This window comes from Sarcophilus harrisii, chromosome X, assembly GCF_902635505.1.
Source record: "Sarcophilus harrisii chromosome X, mSarHar1.11, whole genome shotgun sequence".
Lineage (NCBI taxonomy): Eukaryota > Metazoa > Chordata > Mammalia > Dasyuromorphia > Dasyuridae > Sarcophilus > Sarcophilus harrisii.
In genome coordinates, this window is record NC_045432.1 from 26010371 (window position 1) to 26036649 (window position 26279).

At 50.6% G+C, this 26279-nt stretch overlaps 1 protein-coding gene across 3 annotated transcripts in view; it reads right to left on the reverse strand.

Annotated features, from left to right (window-relative positions):
* SEPTIN6 (septin 6) overlaps window positions 1-26279 on the reverse strand; it is a 59338-nt gene that overhangs the window by 10246 nt on the left and 22813 nt on the right. For 2 of the 3 annotated variants that reach the window (XM_031945027.1, XM_031945026.1), the window contains exons 3-9: window positions 20976-21171; window positions 20379-20565; window positions 19395-19556; window positions 11919-12015; window positions 10533-10701; window positions 8911-9043; window positions 7312-7496 (exon numbers count right to left, since the gene is read on the reverse strand). In XM_031945027.1, coding sequence (XP_031800887.1) covers window positions 7312-7496; window positions 8911-9043; window positions 10533-10701; window positions 11919-12015; window positions 19395-19556; window positions 20379-20565; window positions 20976-21171 — 1129 coding nt within the window. Of the gene's footprint in view, window positions 1-3806; window positions 3852-7311; window positions 7497-8910; window positions 9044-10532; window positions 10702-11918; window positions 12016-19394; window positions 19557-20378; window positions 20566-20975; window positions 21172-26279 lie in introns of all 3 variants that reach the window. The other variant, XM_031945028.1, reaches the window with a different exon arrangement.

Here is a 26279-nt window from a genome sequence, read left to right on the forward strand (position 1 = left end):
AGCCTTTTAAACTCAGAGTATTGGCAGTTTTCGGGCGATAGCTTAGCTGTGTATACAAGTGTTATAACTGTAAAGTAGGCTGGCTTCTCAATGAGAACTCATTTTTAAGAGCTTGGAAGCTGACTGAGTACTTGGGACACAACAGTCCTGGGAGGTGGGGGCTGCAAGCAGAAACATCCTCTTTTTATAGATCTGGAAACTGAGGCTCCGAGAGGAGAAGAGTCTTAGCAAATGTCAGGCAAGATACAGCTTGCCAGAGTCAGCAGAATTAGAACCCAGGCCTTTTCCGACTCCCGGCACAGAAGGGCATTAGGCCGTGCAGTTTCTCGGAGCCACCATTTCTCTATCTGACTTTTTTTGAGGTAGGAGTGAGGAGTAGGATGACTGCTCCCCCATCAACCCCAAGGCGTTGGTGTGAGGATCCATCCAGTGGGGTGCAAGGCATTTTTGCCATTATTTAGTCATTTCAGTTGAGTCCTACACAAATGAGTCCCCCATTTGTGGGATTGGGGGGGGGTTCATCAGTTCCTTCTCCAGATCATTTTTACAGACGAGGAAACTGAGGTACACAGGGTTAAGTGACTTGCCCAGGGTCACACAGCTAGGAAGTGTCTGAGTCCAGATTTGAACTCATGAAGACGAATCTTCCTAATTTAGTTAGATCTGGTATTCTATCCACTGCACTGCCACATGGTTCCCTTGAGCTATATTGGGATCTTTATGGATCCTGCGTTGGGAAAGGGTCTTATTTATATGGATGGGGCAGGAGGGAAGAAGTGCTATTGGTGGTGAAATGGGCTTAGGGGCAGCAGTGAAAAACAGAAAAAGAGACTCCTCTTCCGTCTGCCATTTTTCCTTCTTGGCTCTCCTGTACCTTAAGCTTGGAATGCATAAAAATCTACCAGTAGCCTCTCACATCTGAGAGTCCCGGATGCAGCTTGTACGTAATGGGAACAAAGGGACTCTCTTTGACGGGGAACTTGACATCCAACATCCCACAGTCCCGGGAAGGGGGCTCAAGGCATCCTGGGAGCAGGGAGCTGCGGCAGCAGGAGGGGAAGGCCTCGTGCTGGGCTTATGGCCGACAGTGTTTTGGGAGTTGGCTGACCACGGGCCCCAGGAAGGAGTCAGCGCTTGGTCACCAACATAACCTCCCAGAACCTAGGAGGAGGCCAGAGTTTTGGATGAAATGGCATTTGGGTCTGCTTCCAGTTACAAATAAAGTGTCTGACTTAATGAGCTCCAAATTATAATCGTCTGCTCAGGGTTATTTCCAATGGCGGCCGGAAGAGAATTTTCTTCCCAAATGCATTAGTGGCTCCTCCCGAGCAGGGAAACCTGGATTATCTGGAACCAGCTTTTCTGCTCCTCTTTGCTTCTATTAGGAGAAGCCAAGTCCCAGAGCAGCAGTTCAGGGAGTTGGACAAAGAACATCCTCCAAGAGCTGGCGTGGACTCTAGCCAGTCAGCTCAGTCTCTAGGACTGGGCAGTGAGCAGAACAATGACACTAAGGCCTCCACTGAGGGCACTGTGGAAGGGCCCCCGCCCTAGATTTGGAGTCAAGAAGCTGGGTTCAAATCCCGCCCCTGTCACTTACTACTGTCTGACCTTGGACAAGTCACCTCCCGTTTCTGAACCTCAGTTTCCTCCACTGTAAAATAGGTGTTATCACAAGGTGATTCAGGCCAATTCTAAGAGACTTGTGATGGAGAGAGCATCTGTATCCAGAGAGAGGACTATGCGAACTGAGTGTGGACCACAACATAATATTTTCAACTTTTCTGTTGTTGTTTGCTTGCTCTTTGTTTCCTTTTTAATCTGATTTTTCTTGTGCGGCATGATAAACGTGGATATGTGCAGAAGAACTGCACATCTTTAATCTATGCTGGATCACTTGCTGTCTAGGGGAGGGGGCAGGTGGGAAAGGAAAAAATTTGGAACATAAGGTTTTGCAAGGGTGAATGTTGAGAACTATCTTTGCATGTATTTGGAAAATAAAAAACTATTATTTTAAAAATGAGAGTTATAATATATGTAACATATTATGATATTTTGTATATACACATAATATAATATATATACATATAAAATATACATATACATACATTATATATATATATATATATATATATATATATATATATATATATAATGTATGTATCTCACAGAAAGGTTGTGAGATTGGACTATGGAGACTGAGAAGTAGTATTAGGACACCTGAACCCAGTGAGAGTTGCCATATTCTATTTACTGAGGTAGGAAAGTCGACTTAGACATTTTAGAAAAACTTCCCATTCAACTTAAACATTCATTTAAGCACCTACCAAGACAGAGGGGACTGTCCTGGGCACCAAGAGGGAGAACAAGTTCCAAGAGGAAAAAATGTTTTTTCTGGGTAATAAGTCAATTTTCCCCTTACCCAGAATGCCCCATTCTATAACTATTCCAGTGAAATGAGGTTTAATCAAACTATACAGAGGAGTGGGGGGGGGGGGGAATTAAAGCTCCCCTACTTTGAAATTCTTGCCTCTTCCCTAGGCTTTGAGAAGAGTTGCTAAGGTGAGTGAAAGGGTACCCGTTGAAAAGACTGTCTCTAACGTCTTAAAGTAGCAGGTGAGCAAGCTTCCAAGCCAGGTCTTAGTATGTCCTCATGAACTCTGCAAGCATCTGGTGGCTCCTGGGCTGCCCCCACCATCTGGGCTGCTCAGCTGCAATCCTGCCTGCCCGATGAAAACCCCCGCCGTGCCAGCCACAGGAGCAGGCTTGGCCACTGCCAACACTGCCTCCGTCTACATGGTAACTTTGGCACTGGAAGGGCCCGTATTTGCTAATCGCCCCGGCTTTCCTCTCTATCCACAGAGTCTAGTCTATGACTATGAATACAGGGAGTGCTCAATAAATGGATGAATGAATATTCTGAGGGTTTCCTGAGCTCCAATAAACCCGATATGGAGTAGAGTAGAGGGAATTAATTCCCATCCTTCTCCGAGCATCTCCTCTCCCTTCGACTTTCTATCAGCTCTCCACCAGGCTACAGAAAGGAGAGATTTTCTTTGGCCTTAGCAGCAGAGAACTTGTTTTCATCTTCCTCTGAGGTCTGTTCTGACCCGAGAAGCATGGCTCAAAAGGGGCTGGAGAATTCCCAGCACTAGAACAATGACTGCCCCCAAAAGATACTGCACCGAAAAGCGGAAGAGGAGACCGGTCTATTTGGAAATTAATGAAAGGGGCAAGGGCTCCCTTCCAGACACGTAGCTTGGGGAAGCCAAACACCGAACCGGGATCGCCAAAATTTCTAAGAGCTGGAGGATGTCGTTCCTTGACTAGGCTCCCAAAGGAGTGGAGGAAGGATTATTGCGTACCCCGCCCCTCCAAACCACCCGGGTCTACTCTTGCCAAGCTCAGAAAAGCTCCCCAGTCAAAACCTTGTATCCTCACGGGGCCAAGTATAGAACTAGACAGAGAGAAGGCGCTCGGTCCATACATTCTCAATGGTTGATAGACATTTATCTTTCGAGCAGCCCTACGGTCTCAGAATCGAGGCCCCTCGCACTGGTGGACGACGGGGTCTTGCCCCTTGGCCGTCAAAGCCTAACATTTTCCCTTTGTGAATTTCCCATCTTTGCCAGTCACGAGGATACTGGCTTGCGCCAAGGGAGAGGCTCTCTCGGACTTATAGCTACTTTTTCAGTCCAGGAAAGTCCAAGACAACCAGGAAGGTGGCTTTTGTTTTATTAAATGGAGGAGGGAAGTGCCCCAGAACCCACTGCCAGGTCTATTTGAATTAAGGAATCACAGAATCTTACCAGGGCCCTCGTGCTCACGCAGCATGCAGCAAACAGCAGAGTTAACTGTAAAACAGTGAGAACTGATGAAGATGGAGTGAGAAAGGGAGGGGGGCAATCAATACATCATGCAGGTTAGAGGTCAGAGAGAAGATAGGTGGGGATGTGGGAGGCTTGGGTTCACAGTCCCTCCTGCCAAACCTACCAGCAAACATCTCTGTGTGCAAAGTACACCTCACCCCAACCCAACCGCTTGTCCCCGGGCCTAGAGGAGATAGCCCTTGCCACCCCGGCCTACTGTCCCCAGCTTCGGGTGGGAGAAGGGCCACGGGGAGCTGCCTGAGCTCAGAGCCCACGGTGGCGGGATGGGCGAGGTTCTGGCTCTCATTTTGGAGTCGTGTGAAGACTTCGACCGCTCCAAGCTTTAGCCTCTCCACCACTAAAATGGAGAGAACTGCCCGGCCCTACCAACCTCATGGGACAACTGATGAAATGAGCTCATATATAGGAGAGGGATGGAGTCTGGACCTGGGATGTCACTGACACAGGGAATTAATTCCCTGGTCTAGAAATTCCCTCGGGACCTCCTCAGCAAACGTCTAGGTTTAGAGTTGCTTAGAACACTGAGAGGGAAAGAGGCTCGCCCAGGGTCACACAGCCAGTTTGGGTCAGAAAGTAGATTTGAACTCAGGGCTTTCTGGCGCCAAGGCTGCCTCTTTCTCCGTCATGCTGCGTTGCCAATATATTCAAGAAGGTCCTTCAGAAAAGAAAAACATTCAACCAAGTCAGATCAGGTTATAATGCTGGTTCTACCACTAACTTGCTGGGTGACTTTGGGCATATTCCTTCCCCTCTCTGAGCCTCAGTGTTCTCATCTGTAAAACGAGAGCACAGAAATCAATATCCTCCGAGCCCCCTTCCAGTTTCGCCATGAGACACGCTACATCCATGTAGGATTCCCATCCATTCTACATCCATGCGGGATTGCTCTGATTCTTCGAGTGTGTAAGCAGCCCACAGCAGTGCAGAAGGGGACAGTCTACCCCCTTGGGACCTTCCTTCCTACCTTCCTGACCAACCCCTACTCCTCAAGCCAGAATTTTAAAAACATCTTGGCTCTTTCCAGTGCTTAGTAATTAATCTCCCTCAAGCAGGGATTCTTAACCTTTCTTAGTGTCCTTGGAACCTTTGGCAATCTGGCGAAGGCAACAGAACCCTCCTTGGAACAAGGTTTTTACATGTAGAAAATCCGAGACGTAGAATTACGAAGGAAGCCGTTCATAGTGAAATAGCGAAATATTAAAACAAGTTCACGGACCCCCAGGTGAAGAAGCCTGGGACTTGAGACAAACGTTTCCCTAGAGACTTCTCCCGTCTGGGAGCCTGGAACCCAGGGAAACATCGAAGGGCCAAGAAAAACCCCACTTTTCTAGACAATCTCCAAGACTCCAACTCCCGGCTCAGACTCAGTGGGAAGAGAAAAACAGGTAAGTCAAGTTGACCTCCCACAGTAGTCAGTGAATAGCCTTAGGGATTTTGCCACCAGCCAGTGAATAGGGTGCCAGGGAACATCCACAGGACATTGGGAGGCTTTCCTTATCTTATAAATAAGGTTCCGTCCCATTGGTTTCTCTCATCTAGACCGACAAACGATCTCGCAATGTCTGTCGGGTACACTCTAAGGTGCATGCGGGGCAGTTATGGAAATGGCTGTCTCCTGGATCCCGTCCGCCACTAGACAGGGTTTATGCCGATACAAACGTGCGCAGGTATGGATGCACGTGATAAAGACGGCTTCCTCCAGGATGCAAGCTGATTCCACAAGGCCCACCTGCTAGGTTGCAAGGATTCATGCTGTGGACAGCTTCACTAAACTGACTTACCGATCTGCTTAAAAAAAAGTTCCTAAAGTGATCACTGAAAAAAAAGAAAATTCTGAAAATCATTAACCCTTCAAAATGGGCCCTGGAAACAAGATGGAGGCGCTAGCTGGGAAATGTGAATCACTCTTGTTGCACAAACTCCACTGAAGGTTTTCGCTCAGTGTAGAGAGGAGGCCGTGCCTCTTATGGCTGGCTACCCGGGGTCTAAAACGGGTCTAGAGGGCTAATGAGAACAGTTTCAACTGTGCCCCTCATCCTCTAGACCTGCTCTGGCAGTTAGGCTAGGCAAGTGGTGTTGGTCCCATTTTTCATGTGAGCAAACTGAGGCAGAGAGAGGGGAAATGATTTGCTCAATGTCACAGACACACACACCCCACACTGCGTATACATATACCACTCAATGTACACAAATTACACACGCAAATCAGGTATACACATCATATACACAAATATACACACCATGTACACACATCACAATTAACCAAACCATGTACACACTACACACACACCACACCACGTACATACACACCACACAACATACACACGCTGCAAATATCATACAGACAGATCGAGTATACACACCACACATCACATGTACACAGACAGACAGACACACACACACACCCCAACAAAGAAGTGGCAGAACCATGACCCAAAGGCCCAAGCCCAGTGCTCTTTCTCCTTTCTCCATGGAGTCTCTTCCAATAGGTCTCTATTCCCTGGTCTCCCTGGGGGTGAATAAACACAGTCAAAAACACCTTTTCCTTCCTCTGCCTCTGGGAGAAAGGGCCGAGAATGCTTTAGTCACTCAGCTGGAAGTCGGCAAAGGAAGCACAATTAGTCTTTCCTTCTGCTAGATTGCCAACTCCGATTGCCAACTGAAGGAGCCTCTCAAAAGTTCAGCGAGTCCTCCCCCCAACTGGGGGTCAGGTTTTAGACCGGGCAAATAGGCTGCAACAGCCAAGGGCCTATCGGGAAAGCAGCTCCTGAGGCACGAGTGGGGGGCGCGGAAAGGCAGGGGTGGTGGGAGCCTGGGGAGATGGAGGGGGGACCCAGCACTGCTCACTTGCGTAAGCTCTCTGTTCTTTAGCTGCGTTGGCCAGGGCAGCTGACAGCAGCATCTGGATGAGAGTTGAGTTAAGCAGCAAGCGTGGGCCATAACTTAGCTGGACTCAGAATTCCGGTTCACTTCTGTTCTGAGCTCACCCTGAATCTCAGACAAGATGGTTCCCATCTCGGGCTCCTCTCCCTCTCTTTCCCACTGCTCTTTGCTTTTCTGACCCCTGTAGGTCCTTCTCCTGGCTGCCTCTCCCCTTGGATTCTTTCTCTCCTTTTCCTTTGCCTTGCCCTGCCAGCAGGAGATCTCTGAGGGAGCCAGCCCTCCTGGAGATGAAGGGCCCCTGGGGCCACATTTCTCCAGGCCCACCAGGCCTCCATCCCAGATGCAGAAACTATCCCAACACAAGGGCCGCTCACTAGGCTCAGGGTAAGAGCTCCAAACTGCCTGTGAAAATCTGAGGGAGCTGTACAAACAAGACTCCCAATCCCACCCTCCCTCCCCCCAAAGACTGGTTCATACCTGAACCTGCCTCTGGGGAAAGCGGAAGGAGGAAGCTAAACCAAAACCCCAATTAGCCACTTACTTCTTCTTCTCTTTGTCTCTTTTGAGAGTCTGGGAGCTCCCAGCCTGCTGTCCCTGGGACAGCTCGGCGGCTGACTTCCTCTGTTTAAAGGCATTCATTTCTTCATCCAGAGACTTCTTTTTGTCCTCCAGCTTTTTCTTTTCCTCCTGGTGTATCTTTTTCAGACGATCAAATTTCTCATGCAGCTGTTAAAAAACCCCAAAACCCAACAACAATGAGGGACAATAGGCAATTTCATTTAAAAATAAAGCCGCACAAACAAAATCAATGCAGCTCAGACAAGAAAGGAACATGTCATTTGGAAGGGATGGAGGAAGAGAAATCGGCATCAGACATCTCTGATGAAGTAACTTACAGTCAAGAAATTTAGGGAACCGATTCAGAGAATGTGTAATGACGAGAGGCAGCAGGCTGTTGGCTCAAACTCAGATCGAAAGGGGGATCCTAAGGATCCTCACCAATGCATCTCAACTTAGAAAACCGCCATTAATATTCTGTCCTATTGTATTTTTATTTATTTTGTGAAATATTTCCCAATCTGGTCCCCTTCCCCCTCAACTCAGGAGTGTTACTGGGAAGGAAGGATGTGAACAACAGCTGAAAGTCTGACGCCACCTGTAGCACATAAGAGAACAAATTTTGAATTCCCAGGGAGACTAAGGTTCAAGTCCTGTCTCTTACACTATGTGACCTTAGGCAGATCAGTGCCCAGGGCAACTCTTTTGAAGACTAGATATTGCAGGGAAGGAACCAATCTGTATTGACAGAAGGATTTTCTCCTCCAGGAGTTTCTTAAACCATAGAAAATTCAGGTTCTGTGTTTATCCCTAGAAAAGACCAGTTTTCAAAAGTAGAATTGCAAACTATTAGCAATCACATGATGGATATTCCAAATTCCTAATAAAGGACTATACCGGATACACAAAAACCAAAATTAGACATCTATGGAATGAACGTCTAGGGGCGACTGGGCGCAACAACCTAGAAACTAGCTACTTTCTAGCAAAAACAGGGAAAAGACCTTGGGCTATAGGCTCTTGTGAAAAATTTTAATTTAATTGTTTTCTCAATAGTATTTTATTTTTCCAAACACATGTAAAGACAGTTTTCGACACTAATTTCTAGATTACTCGTTCTTAACCTAGGGTCTATTAACTTGTTTATTAAAAAAAAAAACTGTCTTTCGATATAATTGCTTTCCTTTGTTTATACATTTAAAAACATGATTCTAAGCAGTCCAAAAGCTTCACTAGTCTGCCCAAGGAGTCTAGAACACACAAAAGGTTAAGAAAACCTGATCTGAATTGGCCCTGTTTTTGTGAGGCTACATTACGACCTCCACCTTTCAAAACTGAGAGGAGATTGGTTCAGAGATTAGTCAGGCCTGTGCTTTCAGGGCTAAAGGCCCCATGAACCTATGGTCTTGTCCATCCAGGTGAAGAACATCTGCCAGATATCAGCAGGCGTCCTCGATGTCCTATGGGAATGAAGCAATCTCGCAGATTTTTCTCTGGGAACCGAAGGCCCACCCCAGCTCAGCCCCTGCTTTTTTCCTTCCCTTCACTGTTAGAGATCAGCCAGGGTTGGACCTCACGTTACCTCTTTCTCGGCTTCTTTGAGCTCGGCTTCCTTCTCTTTGACTCTCTGGACAAACATTTGCCTCATTTCCTCTTCCTTTCTCTGTAGCTCTCCCAGGAACTCATTCCTCTTGGCTTCATAGGTCTCCTGCAAACTATAGAGAAGACCAGTTCATTCCTCCAAATGGCTTCTTTTTGGCAGAAGGCAAAAAAAAGGCCCCTGATAATACTACCTGGTCCTTACTGGCTCCTCAGAGCTCTGTCCCACCCTCAATTACATAGGTGATTGAAACACTGGCTCACAATGCCAGCCTACCTACCTGAGCCAGGGGAGTTCCAGAATATGGCTAGGACAAGGAAGCAGGGGGTCCACTGTTCCCTGACATCAAGATCCCAGTCTCCTCTGACCCCTACCCGACCACCCTCTTAGAGGACTGAATCAACTTTATCTTCATATTAAACCTTACGTGGTCCCTGGTGCCACAAAGTATTTCTTGGATAGTGATGCTTGAAAGATTTTTTGTCCACAGTGAGAAATAAAGATGGTCATAAGATTGTTTCCAACTTTGAGCAAAGGCGGGAAGGGTTGGATGTCAATGAACAAGGACACCGTCTCCAAATTCAGAGGACTCGGCATCAAAACCACCTCTGACACTTTGTGAAGTTGGCTAAGTCACTTCTCTTGAACTAATGAGTTCTGACTCTAGCTAGAACTTTGATCCGAGAGACTGGGTCTCAGTTTCCTCCCCTCTATAATGGGGGGAAAGGGCTGGGTCCCTTCCAGTCAGGGTCATGCTTGGGCCAACTCAAACCGGCTCTCAGAGGCAAAGGTAAATTTGTACTGTGGGCCTATTTACCTCAGAAATTGCCAAATGTACAAATCAGGGATGGATTTTTTTTTGTTGTTTATTGTCTTGACCAGAACTATCGGTCAGGCAGCCCTTGGACCACAACACTCCTCGGTTCGGCCAGAACCAGATTCAGTCATGTTGGGAAATAGTTGATAAAATAAATGAAAATACAATGAAACGGAGAGAACGTCACATTTAAAAACTAAGTCGATGTGAGGGGACAGGGATTCCTATGTTATGGATTAACGGCTTCCATTACTATTTGAGTTTGACACCGCTGCTCTAGACTTAATAAAGTGATGGAAAAAATCTTAATATGCAGATTAAACTTAAAAAGTGTGTCCCGTGCATATTGTTTCCCCTGAAGAATCAATTGTTAAACATCTACCAGCAAACCCCAGCTTCCAGCTCTAGACAAAGATGCTAGGTGTGACTTTGGACAATTCGCTATCTCCCTGCACCTCAGTTTCCATCTCTGTAAAATGAGGGAGTCTGGGACAACAAAAAAGTTAAGAACTTCTGCTTGGAAAAACCAACCTAGAAAACTCTTGACTAAAGCGAATCTGCTGCCCCCTAGTGGCAGCCAAGGCGCAAATGTTGCTAGGTTTTGTGTATGTTGATTCTTTCACTGGCCTTGACTCTTTCCTCACTTACATTGAGCTCCAGAAATGGGGCCCAACTCTTCGTCACCCCCAGTTAACCAGAGGTGGAAGCTGTCCAGTGTATTTTGTCAGAGGACGATATTGCAGTTCCAGGTCTCCCTCTGGAGTCAGACACTCCAGCCAGGTCATACCTAAAAGGTTTGTTGTCTGGATCGGTGTCCTGGAAGCCCATCTCCTCCAGTTTGCAGCGCCGGTACAGCTCGTAATGGCGGCTGTGGGTCTGCTCTCGGAGGTCCTCCATGTTGACGCGGATGAGCATCTCCCGGAGCTTCACGAAATCACAGTGGGCCTCGTTCTCGACTGCACGGTCAGCACGGCCCGATTCGGAAGGAGGACGAGCCCAGCAATAGAAATCCAAGGGATCTGTGTTAGCGAATCTCATCGCAACGATTAATGAGCCCCCGTTTGAGTTTCCATTGTGTTTAACTGTTTACAAAGCTAAAAGCAGAGCACCTGAGAGCACAGAGAGAGCCCACGGGTCATGGCCTCTAACCCCAGGGCCCTTTTAGAGAAGGCGAAATGCCCAGGTGGTGGGCGACCAAAGCTGGAGCCCAGGGCATCTCATTTCAAATCCAGTGCTCTTCATAGCAATCCTGCCAATTTGAGTTCACAACTGCAACTTTTCAAAATGAAAACCATCAATGAAAATTCTAAGCCATCAGATCTTTAATATAACACAGTGTAGTAAGTAACACGACAGGATCTCTACCAAGCAAAACCCAACTAACATTAACTGTCACGTTCTTAAGGACCTTTTGCCAAACCCCACTTTAAGATCCAAGATGGCAACCATAAGAGAGTAAAGAGAAGCCCGGGGCTGAGGCAACTTCCAGGAATGGTCTAGAAATAAGGAGTTCTTAACCTTTTTAATGTCATGGACCCCTTTGGTCTGAGTCTGGTGAAGCTCATGGACCTCGTCTTGGAATCATGTTTTCCCATAGCTGACAGAAATGCCCAATTTGTAGTTAGGGCTTAGTGAAAATGAAGACGTGACCTGAAGCCCTGGTTAAGAACCCCTAGCCTGTCTTCTCTGGCATGGGCAGGGACCAGAATCCTCTGTCAAGAGCTATTCAGTCATGCTCACTACACTGCTTACTGAGGCAGAGAAATAAGTGGACTCGACATTTTAGGTAGATTTCTTAAAAACCAAAGAGAGAAAACATCCTTTCTTAACCAGAAAATTCAAGCTGCCAGCTGTTTAGCCTTCTGGGACACCAGCAGGAAGAGCCAGGATGGATGGGAGGGCTCTGACTTGGTCACAAGGCAAAGAGAAGGAAAGGCAACGTAGATGGCTCCTTCGTTCTAACACTTGCACTACAGATTCCGCCATGCTGATCTGTGTCTCATGGGTACCACCCTGTAGACTCCCTCTGTCACCCTGCACAATGCCCCATGGGTATGGCTTATAGACTCCCTCTCTCTGCACCATGCTTCATGGGTACTACCCTGTAGACTCCCTCTCTCATCCTGCGCAGTGCCCCATGGGTAGGTACTACCCTATAGACTCCCTCACTCACCCTGCACCGTGCCCCATGGATACTGGCGGGCCTTCACCATCTTGTTGCCAATCTTCAGTTCTTCTGTGCTGCCAACAACCGCAAATGGCAGGTGGCCCTGAAATGGAACACACGTGCTCAGGCCACCGGGAAGGCTAGTGTGCTCATGGGCGAAGGCAAGCTGCCACTGGACTCATCATCCCCGTCACCAGGATGAGTCACTGACTTCTGCACATCATCCCTGGGCTCTCTCAGGCTCTGCCCTCGAATGCATTACAAGCAAAGCCAATGCCCTCACGGACACAGAGAGAGACAACAGGCAAACCAACCCACCCTATGAGATGGAGGGGATCGCTCAGATTAACTCGAATCAGCTTCATGCAAAGCCTCCAAGGCCCTGGGCCGAGTGCTAGGGTTAAGAGAGCTAAAATACAAAGACAACGCCGGCCCTCAAGAAGCTTCCATTTTATAAGCTGGGACATGCTTATTGCCAAGGGCAAGCGCCCTCCTTGCCTTCACTACAGAGGTGGCGGACTATGGCTGAGGAACACTGGCGGACCCAACTAAGAGGTCGCTTGTTCTGGCTAACCTGTTTTTTCCCTCTTTCTCATGTAATCTTGTTTTGAAGGCGTGCCCGAACAGAAGGGGGGATGACAAGGGATATATTTGGAAATGGAGGTGATGTCATGACCAAATATATCGATAAAGATTTTTAGAAAGAAGAACATATTTAAAAAAGGGCCACTGTCCCCCCCCCCCCCCCCCCCCCCCCCCCCCCCCCCCCCCCCCCCCCCCCGCGGGATGGTAGCTCCTTGTCCCACCTTCCAGCCCGCCAGTTTCTGCCCCCAGCCTCTCTTCTGGCCTGTCTAGAGCAAGCTGAGCGAGGACTCTCAAGCCCTGGATCTTGTCTGGTTCTGTGATGCCGGGCCTTGAGCCTGGCAGCAGCCTCCCCTGCCAGCCCGGGAAGAGTGTAGGAATTCATCAGCAGATAATCTGGAGCTTCCCCCAACCCCCTGAGGAATGCTTTGACCCTCCCCCTGCATGATGCTCTTCTCCCAGGACCTGGCTCCCCCTCCCCCTCTTGCCCATCTGTCCCCGAGTTCTAGGTAGCATCTCCGTGGCAGTGCCCCCCACAATGGGCACGGAGACACGGAGCTGCCGTAGCAGGGTGGGAAGTGGGAAGGGGTAAAAGTCTTATTGGGGAGTTACCCACAAAGGGTAACTCAGTCCAGAGCTCTAGGACCCCTGGGTAGTTAAACTGGGCCATCCATGGGGGCTAGAGGAGGCTGAAAGGTCTCTAGTCCTATGGGGGCAGGCAGGACTGGGCAGAGAACAGAGGCGGACGGGCTGCCACGTGCCTGGCTGGACCGCCCTTGGGCACAGCCACCACCCCTGCCTCGTGGGCAAGAGGGACACGGAGGAATCAAAGTGAAAATTGGGAGCTATTCCCCTGTGCTCTAAAGCTCAAAAATCCCAGCAGGATGATGGAGGCAGGAAGGCTCTGAGGCTCCCTGGGATGGCTTCCTGATATCAGGGTCACTCCAGCCTCCTCCCCCAAGGGTGGCATTTCATGCCTGTGACTTCCTCCCCCCACCACGGCTGCTCTGGAAATGTCACAAGACTTCCCAGGGCGCACTCCCTTTCCATTGGCTTCGGAGTCTGTTCTAATAATACTTCCTCTGGTGTTTGCTCACTCCAAAATGCTTTTACATCTCAGACCTTATTCCATCCTAACACACGACAATGAGTCAGGCTGGGCCAGAGTTCTCTGTTAACCCTGATTTGATGCCTGGGGAAACTGAGGCACAGGGGAGTTGAGTGATTGGCCAAATCACAAAGTCAGCATTCTTTGTGAGTCCCTATTGGATACCTGGGGAAACTGAGGCACAGGGGAGTTGAGTGACTGCCCGAGTCACAAAGCCAGCATTCTTTGTAAATCCCCATTTGATATCTGGGGCAACTGAGGCACAGGGGAGTTGGGTGATTGGCCAAGTCACTCTGCCAAGAAGTGTCAAAGCAATAAGGAAAAGCCACTCTGTCAACTCCCAGCCCCATGGCTTTTCATTGCTTGGCATTCCTCTCCTGTCCCATGATGCTCCAGCAGTCAATCACAACACTGCTTTCTTTTCCCATGACACAGGGGCCCTAGAACAAATCTCCGGATTTGGGGAGACTGAAGGGTCTGGGTTCTGCCCTCAGAGGCCATACAGACTGATTGGTGCCCGTCCCAATGACCAGCATAGCTATGCCCAGGGGCCTTAGGGGGCACTTGGCAGACCCCAGCTGCCCCATGTCCTTAGGTAAGCAGGGGGGATGCAAAAGGCCCAGCTGCTCTTCCTACTCCCTAAAACAGCGTCTGATCTGCCTCCCGGCTAAATGACAGCTGAGGAAAGGCAGCTAACTGTGCAGGGACCCTTTCCCCCTGTTTATCAGCATCAAATACAGCGAAATAGAACCAGGCCGCAAGCACACGGAGTGTGTCGCCCTGCCCCGTATGTACATGTTGCCTTCCCCAGGAGAGCAGAACTGTGCTGCAATTGCCCAGGATCCCATCTCTGCAGACTCAGACATCAAAACGTTCATTTGCGGGGAGGTTTACAAGCACACAGAGGACAAAGGAAGTCGCCTCCCAGAAAGAGGACTCAGATTACACAATATTAAAGAGCGTTTACTCCAACAAAACCAATGGAACCAAGCTGAGAGGAGAATTCTGATGGGGGAAATTTTCACGTAAGACATCTCGTAAAAGTCGGGGAGCTACTGGCCCTGGAGTCGGGAGGACGTGAGTTCTGACTGGCTCAGACATGTACTAGCTGTGTGATCCTGGGTGAGTCACTTAACCCCAAAATAATACCTCAAAATAAAAGAAAAGAAAAAGAAAGATCTGCTCACTAAGCTAGCTAAGAAACATTTATAAGATCAGGAGAGATAACATCATGTAGTGGGTAGAGAGCCAGTCTCAGACCCCGGAGACCTCGGTTCGAGTCTGATTTCTGATATATACCGTGAGACTCTCAACACTTAACCTCTTGCTGGCCCCAGGATGCTTTCTAAGACTTTGGTTGCAGAAAAGGAAGGTACCAACTTGCCCTGCTGGAAGGAGTTTCCTCCCCTGGGAGTTCCCTATGTGAAAGCAATTCCATTTCTAGTTGCTCTCCTTAAAGAAGCCCACAAGCCGTTCCCCATTAGCTAAGTGAGCAAAGGTTATGAACGGCGGGAATAAAACATTCTGTATAGATCCGGTGATGAACCGAAAGGCAAAACAAGACAAAAAGGAATCAGAAGGTCACGGGGCCTGCCTTCACATGGCATCGTTCCGATGCCTTCCACAGGCCGGGGACAGATCTCCGCTAAAAGACACTGTCACCCTCCTCTGTTTACACTTGAAAACTTTTCCCGGTCTGCTGACAGCCTACCTTTCTAGAATCATTTCCCATGTGCCTCCTGATCCACTTTGGGGTACAGATAAGTCGGTCTGCTTGCTCTTCTTTGTCCACAATATTTGCTCGCCTGCCTCAGCTGTGCCCCTGTACCTCAACTTCCCAGCCTCCTTACCTCCTACCCAGGAGTCTTTGCTGCCTTCAAGGCTCAGCTCAAGCACCTCCTAAAGAAGCCTTTCCTGACACCTCTAGGTACCTCAAATTCTACTGGATTGACCTGCTTACTTTTTCCCCCTCTCCTTCTCCCCCAGGACAGTGTAAGCTCCTCGAGGGTAACCCCATCCAAGCTAATGGGCCCTTAATGGCTTTGCTAGCATGACACGACCAATCCTGGTGCTGGCTTCGGGGGACCGAGGATCACCTCACATCTCCAGACTTCCTGAGTTGGCAAGAGTAACAGGATTTATCAGTGTCCCAGGGGCACTGATAATCTAACTGGGTCAATGGGACAGTCAGTCGCTTTCCAATCCCACTAACACTATGTGAGTTCATCCTGTCCTGGACCAACCTTGTTCCTGATGCTCCCGGGGTCAGGGGCCATTTGTTCGCCCAGTTTGGTGTAGCGGAGGCTTCTGGGACCCTTTTCCCCCTGTTCTGAGAGACTACTCAGACTGGACTTGGCTTTCTCTCAACTCAGTCATTAGGTCCCATAAGCCCTGTCCATTAGGAGCTTCCTCCAAGCAAACAGCTTTCTGCTGAGGCCTTGGAGAAGCTCTCTCCCCATCTGCCTCTCTCAATCCTCACAGGTCATTTCCAGGAAATGCAGGTGTTGTCTATGGAAATTATGGCACTGACCCATCATGCACTTAGACTTGCGGGCTCCTTGCTCTCATCTCAAACTGGGAGCCAAGGTGAGGTAAAGTGGACAGAACACAAGTATTCTCTTCCCCGGGAAACCTTGGAAAGGGGCCTCGATGCTGAGCTGGGCCCCAGAGGTGGGCCTGGAGGCTGCCAGGGAAACTGGCATTTAAGTATAAGAAGGGACCAATAGGATCCAGTGTCTCAGAGACACTGGGTTTCTCACTTTTTTTTCCTGAGGCAATTGGGGTTAAGCGACTTGCCCAGGGTCACACAGCCAGGAAGTGTTAAGTGTCTAGGCCACATTTGAACTCAGGTTCTCCTGACTTCAGGGCTGGTGTTCTAACCATTGCATCACCTAGCTGCCCCTGGGTTTCTCACTCTTGACCAGTAGTAGACTTGATGGGGTTCTAGTGGCAGTCAGAGAGTTGTGGGAATCCCCTTTTGGTCAGAGGCGCAGGTCCTTCGTGAAAGAACTCACGAACCTGAAAAGTTCTAAGTGGCAAAAAGGGAAGTTTATTGTTGGATGAGAAGTCAGCTTTGCTGGGAAGACTGACTTCTGAGTGGCAAAGTCCTATTAGGGAAATGGAGGCTGGCACTGAGAAGAGAATGCCTTCACAGCTGAAAGGGTCCTGGCAGGCAGCTGTGCCAAGGGACGAGGCATAGTCCTGCTCCAGACATTCTGTTGCCCTTTAATAGGAAATCTGAGGCTCATGTTTAGCCGCAGTCTCCGGGCTTAGCAATATCAGGCCCAGATCTCGCACTGAATGGAAATCACTTCGAAGGCTTCCCGAATGAGGATCTGGCTACCAGTGGAGGGGGGTGCGATTTGCCTTAGAAAAGGCCCAGTGGGATGACGCCACTTAACTTGTCTGGGGAGGTCTGCTTCCCAGGAGGGCCCAAGACTCGAATCTCCCTTCTTTACAGATCAAAGGGGACACGATTTCAGTGTTAATTTTACAGCTCAAAAGGGGACACAGTTTTTTACAGCGTTCACCTGCATCAGACTGACTCTAATTTCCTTTCAGCTTCTCCTTCTTCAGTATCCCATGAAGCCCTTCTAATATTTCTGATCCCAGCCCGGCTTAGTTTTATTCCATAAGCTTCTAATCAAAGGGGAAAGGGGAATGCCACCATTATTGCAATCTGTTCTCTACCAACCACACGCTATTACCCAGGATGGGAGAAGACAGTCTTCCAGGCATGGCAAGCGCCACATATTAAGTGCCTACTGTGTGCCAGGCGGGCTGGCCAAACTCATGGAGATGCGATCCTCTGCAGTTCCTCTGTGGCACTGCCCCGCTCACACAGACAAAAGGAACGGCCGGCTGCTGTCTAAAAAGGGCTTTTATTACCAGGTCTTTCCTGAGCTGGGTTCCACAAGCCCATGATGTCATTAGGAAAACTGATGCCTCTCAGGAGAGGGCGAGAAAGCCTTTCCCCAAACAGAACTCTTCTGGAAACCATTAGCTGCACCAAGGCCCAACACCGAGGAGCGGTGGGCTCTCTGCCGTGTCCATTACTCATTCCTCCGGAAAGGAGGGAGGTATCTGGCAAACTCTGGGCTTCATTCATAGGGCCTCTCGAGTGAAACAAAACCTTGGGCAGGAGGAAATAAGAGAAAGGGGGGAAATGGCTGCCCAACCAGAAGTGAGCCCTGCGTACCCCGAGTCTCATTCTGGGCCTCCTCCCGTGCCCGGTCTGGACCCTTCGTAATCCGAGGTGGGAGCACACCCAGGCTCCCCAAGCAGCTGCCCGCCCACTGCTCCCCACCTTCGCAATTTCCTTGTGCTTTGGGTTGTGCTTGCTTCCCCGGCACTGTGACTGCTCTGCTGGGGCTAAACAGAGTAGGTGGCAAAGGTTGGTGGGGGAGGAAAAGACTGGTCTCCCCACTCCAGATTCTTCCCAGGGCCTGCCTTTTTCCCTTGCCCAATTCTCTTGCTAGTGTCTCGAGGAGCTGACTTGGGGACCCGGTGACTTTGTCCCACGGGCTGAATGGGGACATTTTAGTTGCTCCCCTAAGGCTACAGCCACCCGCCTGCTGCCTGGGCCTTGGCTGCACCAAACATGAATCACCCCGGCCTTCCTCGATGCCCACAGAGGCCGGCCTGGTTAGCCCCAATCCCAGGGTGATCAGAAGTGAGATCCCTGGCTACCTCCCCTCCTCAGCCCAGACTCCCTTCTCTTATTTGCTCCTGTCCCGTGTCACTATTAAGCCCCCCCCCAACCCTGCTATTTAGCTGTGATGCAGAAAGCCTTCAGTGGCCAGGCCGTTTAGTTGAAGCCGTAATTCCCAAAAGGGCATCTAATCTTTGTGGAGAACTTCCAGGGAGAAGGGACCCCATTCCCTGCTAATACAGCCCCTTCCCCTTCAATTTCCCCCTCACCCTACTGAGCTCAAGCTGCCTCTGCAGCTCCACACAAGAATTCTGCCCCCAGGGCCAAGCTGCACAAGGGACTCTCAGAAGGCAAGGAGAGTAGTTATCCTGCCTGTAGCCCTCACCGGCCACACCACGGACTCGGCCAAGTGCCTCCCTCTCGCGACTGTTTGCCACAAATTCAAATATTCCCAGCTCTGACTGCAGAGAGTGACAGAGGTGACCGAGTTCTGCAAATTATCCCATCCAGACCTAGAGCTGGAAGGAATCACAGGAGCCAGCTAGTCCACCCCCTCATTTATACACAGGAGGAAACTGAGGCTCAGGGAAGCAACACGTGTGTCTGGGGCCGCACGTCTACTAAGTGTCTGAGGCAAGGTTTGAATCCAGGTCTTCCTGACTCCAAGCCTAGCCCTCTCTCCACAGTATCACTTGTACTCGGTCGTTTCCAACTCTGTGTGACCCCATCTGAAGATTTCTTGGCAAAGATACTGGACAAGTTTGCCCTTTCCTTCAGCTCATGTTACAGTTGAGGAAACTGGGGCAGCCAGAAGTAAGTGACATGCCCAGGATCACACAGCGAGTTAAGTGGCTGAGACCAGATTTGAATTCAGGAAGCTGGGTCTCCTTGCCTCTAGCCTCTGCAGCAGCCCCCAGCTGCCTCGCCAGTGATCGAGTTCCCATTGTGGTCACACGGATACTCCCGGGACCGGCGGAACATCGGCAGCCTAGCCCGCTGGCCTGCCTTTGTGTTAGCCACACTCCCTGACCCTGCACTGCCGGGGGCTGCCTGGCTGCTCCCGCAATATGATGCTTGGCCAGTTTTTCCTTTCGAAGCTGGCCCCAAACCTCCCAAGCTGAACCACAGGGCTCTGACTCACGTTCATGGTCCCGTTGAGCTCAGCTACCGACTCGTCATCAGTAGGGAACTGGTAGATTTGGACTCCGTTGCTCACCAGCTCGCTGGTGATTTTGATCTTGAACTTGGTCAGTTCACTCTTGGCAATGGCGTCTGATTTGGCGATGATGGGGATGATGTTGACCTGTGGAGAAGAAAGCCGTGAGCCTGGAGGATGCCTAAGTAACTGAAGGAAGAAGCTCTACCCAAATTGATGATTTCTGTCAGGAATGCAGACTCCCGGATGGGATGATGGAAAACAGCTAGCAACTCCCGGACAGGAGCCAGAGGCCAGACGGGCCATGAGATGGTGAGCCCAGGGGTCACAGAGGGGAGATGGGGCCCTCCCTCCTCGCCTCTCTCACTTCCAGGACAATGGCTGGGCTCAGGTGAGAAGCAATACCTACCGATTGGGGACTTTTGTCAAAAAGGGACCGTTAGTGGCTAGTGAGCTGGACCCAGTTGTCCAGGAAAGAGAGCCTGTATCTCCTGGGGCGATTTTTGAACAATAGGGGCGATGTTCCTGCTGTCCCCCCTTCCCAAGCCATCTCTACTTAGTCTCTGCTGCTTAAGGCAAAAGCTTTCCTTCCAGTGTTAGACGGGAGACTTAAATGTATCCTCCTCCCCCCAGAGAGAGGGCCTTCCCTGATTGACATTCATTCTCGTGTGGAAATAAATGAGGTGGCTCTTCCTTGACCAAGAGTGGCCATGGGAAGGAAAGAGGAGGGAACCTGGGGGCACAATGCTATCATCTTATTGGTGGGTATTCCATTCCCTGAGAGGCCAGCCTCACGAGTAGGAAAGGAAGTTGGGGGGGTGTGACATCTTGCTGGATGAGGCAGGGCGACTGTAGTTGTCCCCCATCATCGAGGGGACCGTGAGGGCCACGACGAGGTTGAGAGACTCCGCTAGGGCTCTCGGTTTAGGAGTCCCGCTCGGCGGGCCTGTGGCTGGTGGAGCCCGGTACCTTGCTGTCCAGCTTCTTCATGGTCACCAGGTCCAGAGACTTCAGGGAGTGGCCCGTGGGGGCGATGAAATACAAGCAGACGTGGATGCGGGAATCATGGTAGCTGTGCAGCACCCTTCGGATCTTCAGCTCCTCCTGCAGGTATGCCTCAAACTGGGCATCGATGAACTCCACAATGGGTTTGTAGCTGAAAGGGGAAAAGGGAAAGTACTGCTCGGGCAGACGACCACGACCTCGGAGAGCCCCCCGCCCGGCCTTTCCCTGGTCTCACTGACGGGAGCTAGCCATGTTTCCTGTTCCGGCAGACTTGCCATCGTTCAAATCGTGTGTATGGAAGGGGCTGGGGGGGGGAGGGAGCAAATAACCCCCCCCCTACTAAAACAAAAATCTCTTCTGTGTGTAGCCTTTGAATGCACTGTAAGGGGGGGGGGTATTCAGGATCCTAAAATGTACCTGACCTGGGCTGGGGTATACAGCCGGCAGAAGAAGCTGACCTGGCTTTGAACAGAGTGGGAGAAGCAGTCATGCTGGGACAGCAGAGGGAAAGATGGGAAAAACCTTCCAAGGCCTGGCCAGCTCAGCCCTCCTCTTTCTCACCTGTCCTCCTTGTTGATCTGGTCTCCAAAGCCCACCGTGCTCACCACGGTGAGCTTCAGCCCCACGTTACTCTCCTGGAGGTCATAGGTGTTGGAGCGGAGCTGGACGCCGGGCAGGTAGTGGGTGGTCGTCTCGCCCTCGAGCTTGGTGTTGAACAGTGTGTCCATCAGGGTGGACTTGCCCACACCCGTCTCCCCTGAAAAATCAAAAGGTCCGGGGGCCTGCCTTCACTGCCATAACCCCTTCTTTATCGCCAGCTCTGAAGAGAACACAGCGTTCCGCCATCTCCCCCCATCCCCTGCTCACATCCCGCCACCTTCTGGTTCCCCCGGCTTCCTTTGGGTCCCAGCTAAAATCCCTCCTCCTACAGGAAGCCTCCCCTGATTTCCCTTAATGAAAAGGCCTTCCCTCTATTTCCTGTCCAATTTGTCCCATACGGGGCTTGTTTGTGAGTGTTTCTTTGCTCATCTCCCACATTAGATCGTGAGCTCCGAGAGTGGGGTCTGCCTTCTGCCTTTCTTTGTATTCCCGGCACTCAGCGCAGGGCCTGGAACACAGCAGGCGCTTCCCTACGCTCCCTGACTAAAGTAGCAAGGTGGCGCTCAAAATGGAAAACCAAGTCAGGGGATGTCCGCCACAGGTCACTGACTGGGCGGGCCCTCTGGCACCCCCCGCTCTGCTTCCAACCCTCACCTTTGGGACACTTCATTGAGCCTGCCTTTGGCTTCTGGAGAAGCGGGGCCAAGCAGCCTCGGGAATATCTGAATGACACCATTAACAAGCAGATGGCAGAAATGAAAACATATTTCAATTCTGGGAGTCATTTTCTGACAATCAGCAAGCATTTATTAAGTGCTTACTGTGTGCTGGGCACCTGCTAAGCTCTTGAGACACCAAAAAGGCTAAGTTCTTGACCTCAGGCTGCTGTGAGAGGGAGTGAAAGAAAGCAGGCGGGAGCTTAACAGGACAATCTTTGGGTGGCAGGGCAGAAGAGGTTGGGAAGGGGAGGAAACGGGACCAGAACTACCGTAGGCAATGATGAGCGAGATGGGTCTCCCCCCCAGCCTTCCCTTCTAGGCCAGGAGCCCCGCGGACACCAGACCGGCACCCCATGTCTAACACGGCCTGGAACTCATGGTGCTGCCCTTCGACAAGGGACGCGGAGTCGCATGAAGCACGATGTGAGCTGTTTTCTCCAGAGGGGAACCTCCGCCCTTCTCTTGCCCAGCGCCTTGGGCCCATGTTAAACCCTGGCCCAAGAGGGACAACAGCTAAGGCTGCTGTTTTCTCACCCTTTTAAATACTAAGTTAGGGTCAGCTAGGTGGCGCTGTAGTGCACTGAGTGCCAGACATGGAGTCAGGGAGGCTCATCTTCCGGACTTCAAATCTGGCCCAGATGCTTCCTAGTCGTGTGACCCTGGGGTAGTCACTTTTCCCTGTTTGCCTCAGTTTCCTCATCTGTCAAATGAGCTGGAGAAGGAATGGCCGACCACTCCAGATCTCCACCAAGAATGAGGTCAGGAAGACTCGGGCATGACTGAAAGTGACTAAACTGCAACAACAGCCAGTTATGGATATGAGTTAAGTGTGTGTGTTTGTGTGTGTGTGTGTGTGTGTGTGTGTGTGTGTGTGTGCTTGAACACATGAGAAAGGAGAGAAGAAAAGATAGGAGAGAGAGAGAGAGAGAGTCCTTGAAAGTGCCCACACCTGTCCTCCCCCATTTCATGCCAGAGCCAGGAAGCGGGGGGCGCAGGGCCGCCCTCCCCGTCCTCTCCAAAGCCGTAGTCGGAGCTCCCAAACCTGTGTGCTTCTCCCCACCCCCCGGCCCCCTCGCGCCCCACTGGGCCGGCTGCTAATATGCTTAGCAGACAGGGTGCTAGGAACCATGCCAGCCAGATCCGGTTTCCATCCTGGGTCTGCAAAAGCCATTAGCTCAAACTCCCAGTGCCATTAAGCGTCTTCCCGCTCCAGCCGGGGAGAACGGCCGGCCCCTGGAAAAGTTTGCCGAGGGCCACCTGCTTAGTGGAGCTGAGAGGTGGCAGACTTGGCCGCTCGGCCGGAATGAGTCACCCCCAAAAGCGGGGGAAGAGGAAGTCGGCCCAGACAGTAAGTAGGGACCGGGGCCCCTAAACGGGAGATCACATTTCCAGCACCAAAACCCCGGCCTCGGCAAAGACTTCTTTGGCGTGTCTCTGAAGGCTCCCAGAATCCTAGAGTAGGAAGGGGTCCTGGAGGCTCAGAACTGAGCAAGAGTTCACACACACACACACACACACACACACACACACACACATCATTGACAAATAATGATTTAGCTCCTACTTTTAGCAGCTTTTTCCAACAGCGAGCCCAAATCTGGCTCTCTCTATTTGATGTCCATTGCTCCTAGGGTCTGCCCTTTGGAGTCAAGCAGGATGAGTGACCCAGGGGACTTGGAGCCAAGAAGGTCTGGGATCAAATCCTGCCTTTGAAGGATTGTTTGATGGACTGAAGACCAGGCAGCAGTTTGTCTGAGAAAGATTTGGGAGTCCTAGTGGACTATAAACTTGGTTATGCCAACTGTGATATGACAGCCAAAAAAAAAAAAAAAAGCTAAGGTTACTTTGAGCTTAGGCTACATAGTATCTGGAACAGTGGTTGTCTCATCTTCCTCTGTCCGGATCAGACTACATCTGGAGTATTAGGTTCTGGGTCGTGATTTCATTTAGGGAAATAATCTCATCTCTTTAAAACTCAGTTTCCTCTTCTGTCAAATAAAGAGATTGAACTAAAGACATGTTCAGGGTCACACAGCTTAGTAAGTGTCTGTGAAGCCAGATGAGAATTCAAGATGAGTCTTTTTCCATTCCAGTCCTGCTGCGCTCTATCCACTTTGGAGCCACCTGGCCGCCCCTAACTCTGGATTTGAAGGGGAGAGAAAATACGGATAATAGCTCTCCCTCTCGTTCTCAATCTATCACCCTTCGATAAATCTAAAGTCTCTTCCATGATACGGCCCTGCATGATACGTTTGAAAGGAGCTCTCCCATCCCCTGCCAAGCCTTCTCTTCTCCAGTTTCCTCCATCACTTTGCACATATTTGACATTGGAACCGTCCCAACATATGGATGCTATAAATCTGACTCCCGACTCAAAGTACGGGAGACAAACAGCAACTCCTCCGTCTCTGTGAGGTTTCGGCTTGGCTCGCTGCGGCCTGAACAGTATGTACCTTCTCTACGCGCCACACGTGCGTCTTGCATTATGGGCAAAGACCCAGAGACTCCGACTTTCCTATAGGATGGAGAATGCCTCCAAGGGGGCAGACCGTGTGTCTCTCCATCAGACAGGAAGCTACCCGGAATGAGAGGGCCCCGAGGGTCAGGGATGGGCCTCCTCAGAGTGGAGATTCTGAAGAGTTGCAACCACGTCTCCCCCACCGAACTACATTCTTCTCCCTGCCATCTTCCTCGCCCTTCTCCTTTCCCCCCTTTCTCTATTCCCCCTCCTTCCGCCTTGCCAGGGCTGAAGAAGTTTCTCAGCTTGTGGTCGGTGGAAGAGAAAAATATCCATGGAGTCCCAGAATCCCCCAAGATGATCGGGCCCCCTCTCCCCAACGGTCGTGTGATCCGAGGTGTCCCAGAGCAAGAATGCTCCCCGTGACACCTCGAGCAAGCGGGCATCCAAACTCCACTTGAAGACTTGCAGGAACGGGGGGCTTGCCCTATTCCTGCCTGTTATTCAGGACCCCCCGGCAGGACAAGTCATGTCATCTCTCTCTCATCCTCAGTTTCCTCATCTGTGAAATAAGAAGGTTGGACTTCCAAGTGTAGGGATCTGGCAATCAACTCCGGCCTCTGAAGCATCCCCTGCTACTCTGGGGCTAAGTGGAACCAGGCTAGTCCCTCTTTTACAAGGAAACCCATCAGATGCTTGAAGATAGCCATGACATCCTCACTATCAGCATCCCCCATAAGGCTTCTCTTCCCAGGTCCAAAAGCCTTGCTCCCTTTCACTGCTCCTGGTGGGCCTTTCACTATTCTGGTCACCCTCCTCTGGACACTCCTCAAATTCTCAATGCCCTTCCTAAAATGAGCAGCCTGGAACCTGATACTCCAGATGTAGTCTGATCGGGACAGAGGAAGGCGAGACAACTGCCGTTCCAGATGTTGTAGCCTAAGCTCAAAACAGCCTTAGGTTTGGGGTTTTTTTGGCTGTCATATCAGTCTGTAGTCCATTAGGACCCCCAGATCTTTCCCAGGCAAACTGCTGCCTAGTCTTCACCATTTTATACTGGTCCAGTGACTGTTTGGGACTCAAGCATGAGACTTTGGGGCCCGTCGAGATCTTGTGAGATCCTGAATCTGTCAGCCTCTGGCATTAACCGGGCCTTCTTCAGTCTGCACCTCCCCACCATGACACGACCTCATTAACCCCCACAGTTCTGTGTCATCTTGGACCAGTCACTCACTCCTCTGACCTCCCTCCTCCCTCCCCCATTTGACAAGTGGGTCAGATGAGATGAGCTTAAAGGCTCTCTCTTCCTCATCCAGCTCCAGATCCCACAATCCTTTACTTTGGATCCCACAAGGACCACACTGGCAACGTGGCCCTTTGCCTGCTTCTGAGCAGTCCCCTTCCCTCCAAATGGGGCCCAACTAACAATCCTTCTCGGCCCAAATAAATCTTTGTAAGAGGTCCTAGGCTCTTTCACCAGACTTCTGTCTTGTCGAGTCTGGCTTAAAAAAGCAGATTGCCCGCTGGATCTAGGAGCTCGGTTTCCCTCTAGGGCACTGGCCGGGACGGGACCCTATTTGGAGAAGAGCCTTCATGTCTCTCATGATCTGGCTAGATCCACAGAACCAGAGTATGGCAAAGGGGGCAGGAACCTTAGAGAACACTAAACTCCTTCTTTTAACACAGAAGGAAACTGAGGCTCAGAGACAGGAAGGGACAGGAGCAGTCTGCTATGGGGCAATGCCATCAGTGATAACGGGGGTGACATGCTTGCATACCCTCCATGGGAAAGAGGGCTGTGCTCAAAAAGGGACTTATGAATTACTGCACTTTTAGCACTCAGCTCTCAGGGAGATACAAAAGAGAGATGAGTCACTCTCTTAGAACAGTAGGATCCTCCATTTAGAACCGGAGGGAGCCTTAGAGGCCATCTAATCCGACCCCCTCACTTAATGGGTAGGGAAACTGAGGCTTAGGCGGCTAAGAGCCCGCCTTCCCGGAGCTCACAGTTGTGATGGTCAGAGAGGGACTCTGAACTGAGGGCTCCACGCCGTGCCCACTCCGGGAAGTTACAACCACGTGTCTCTG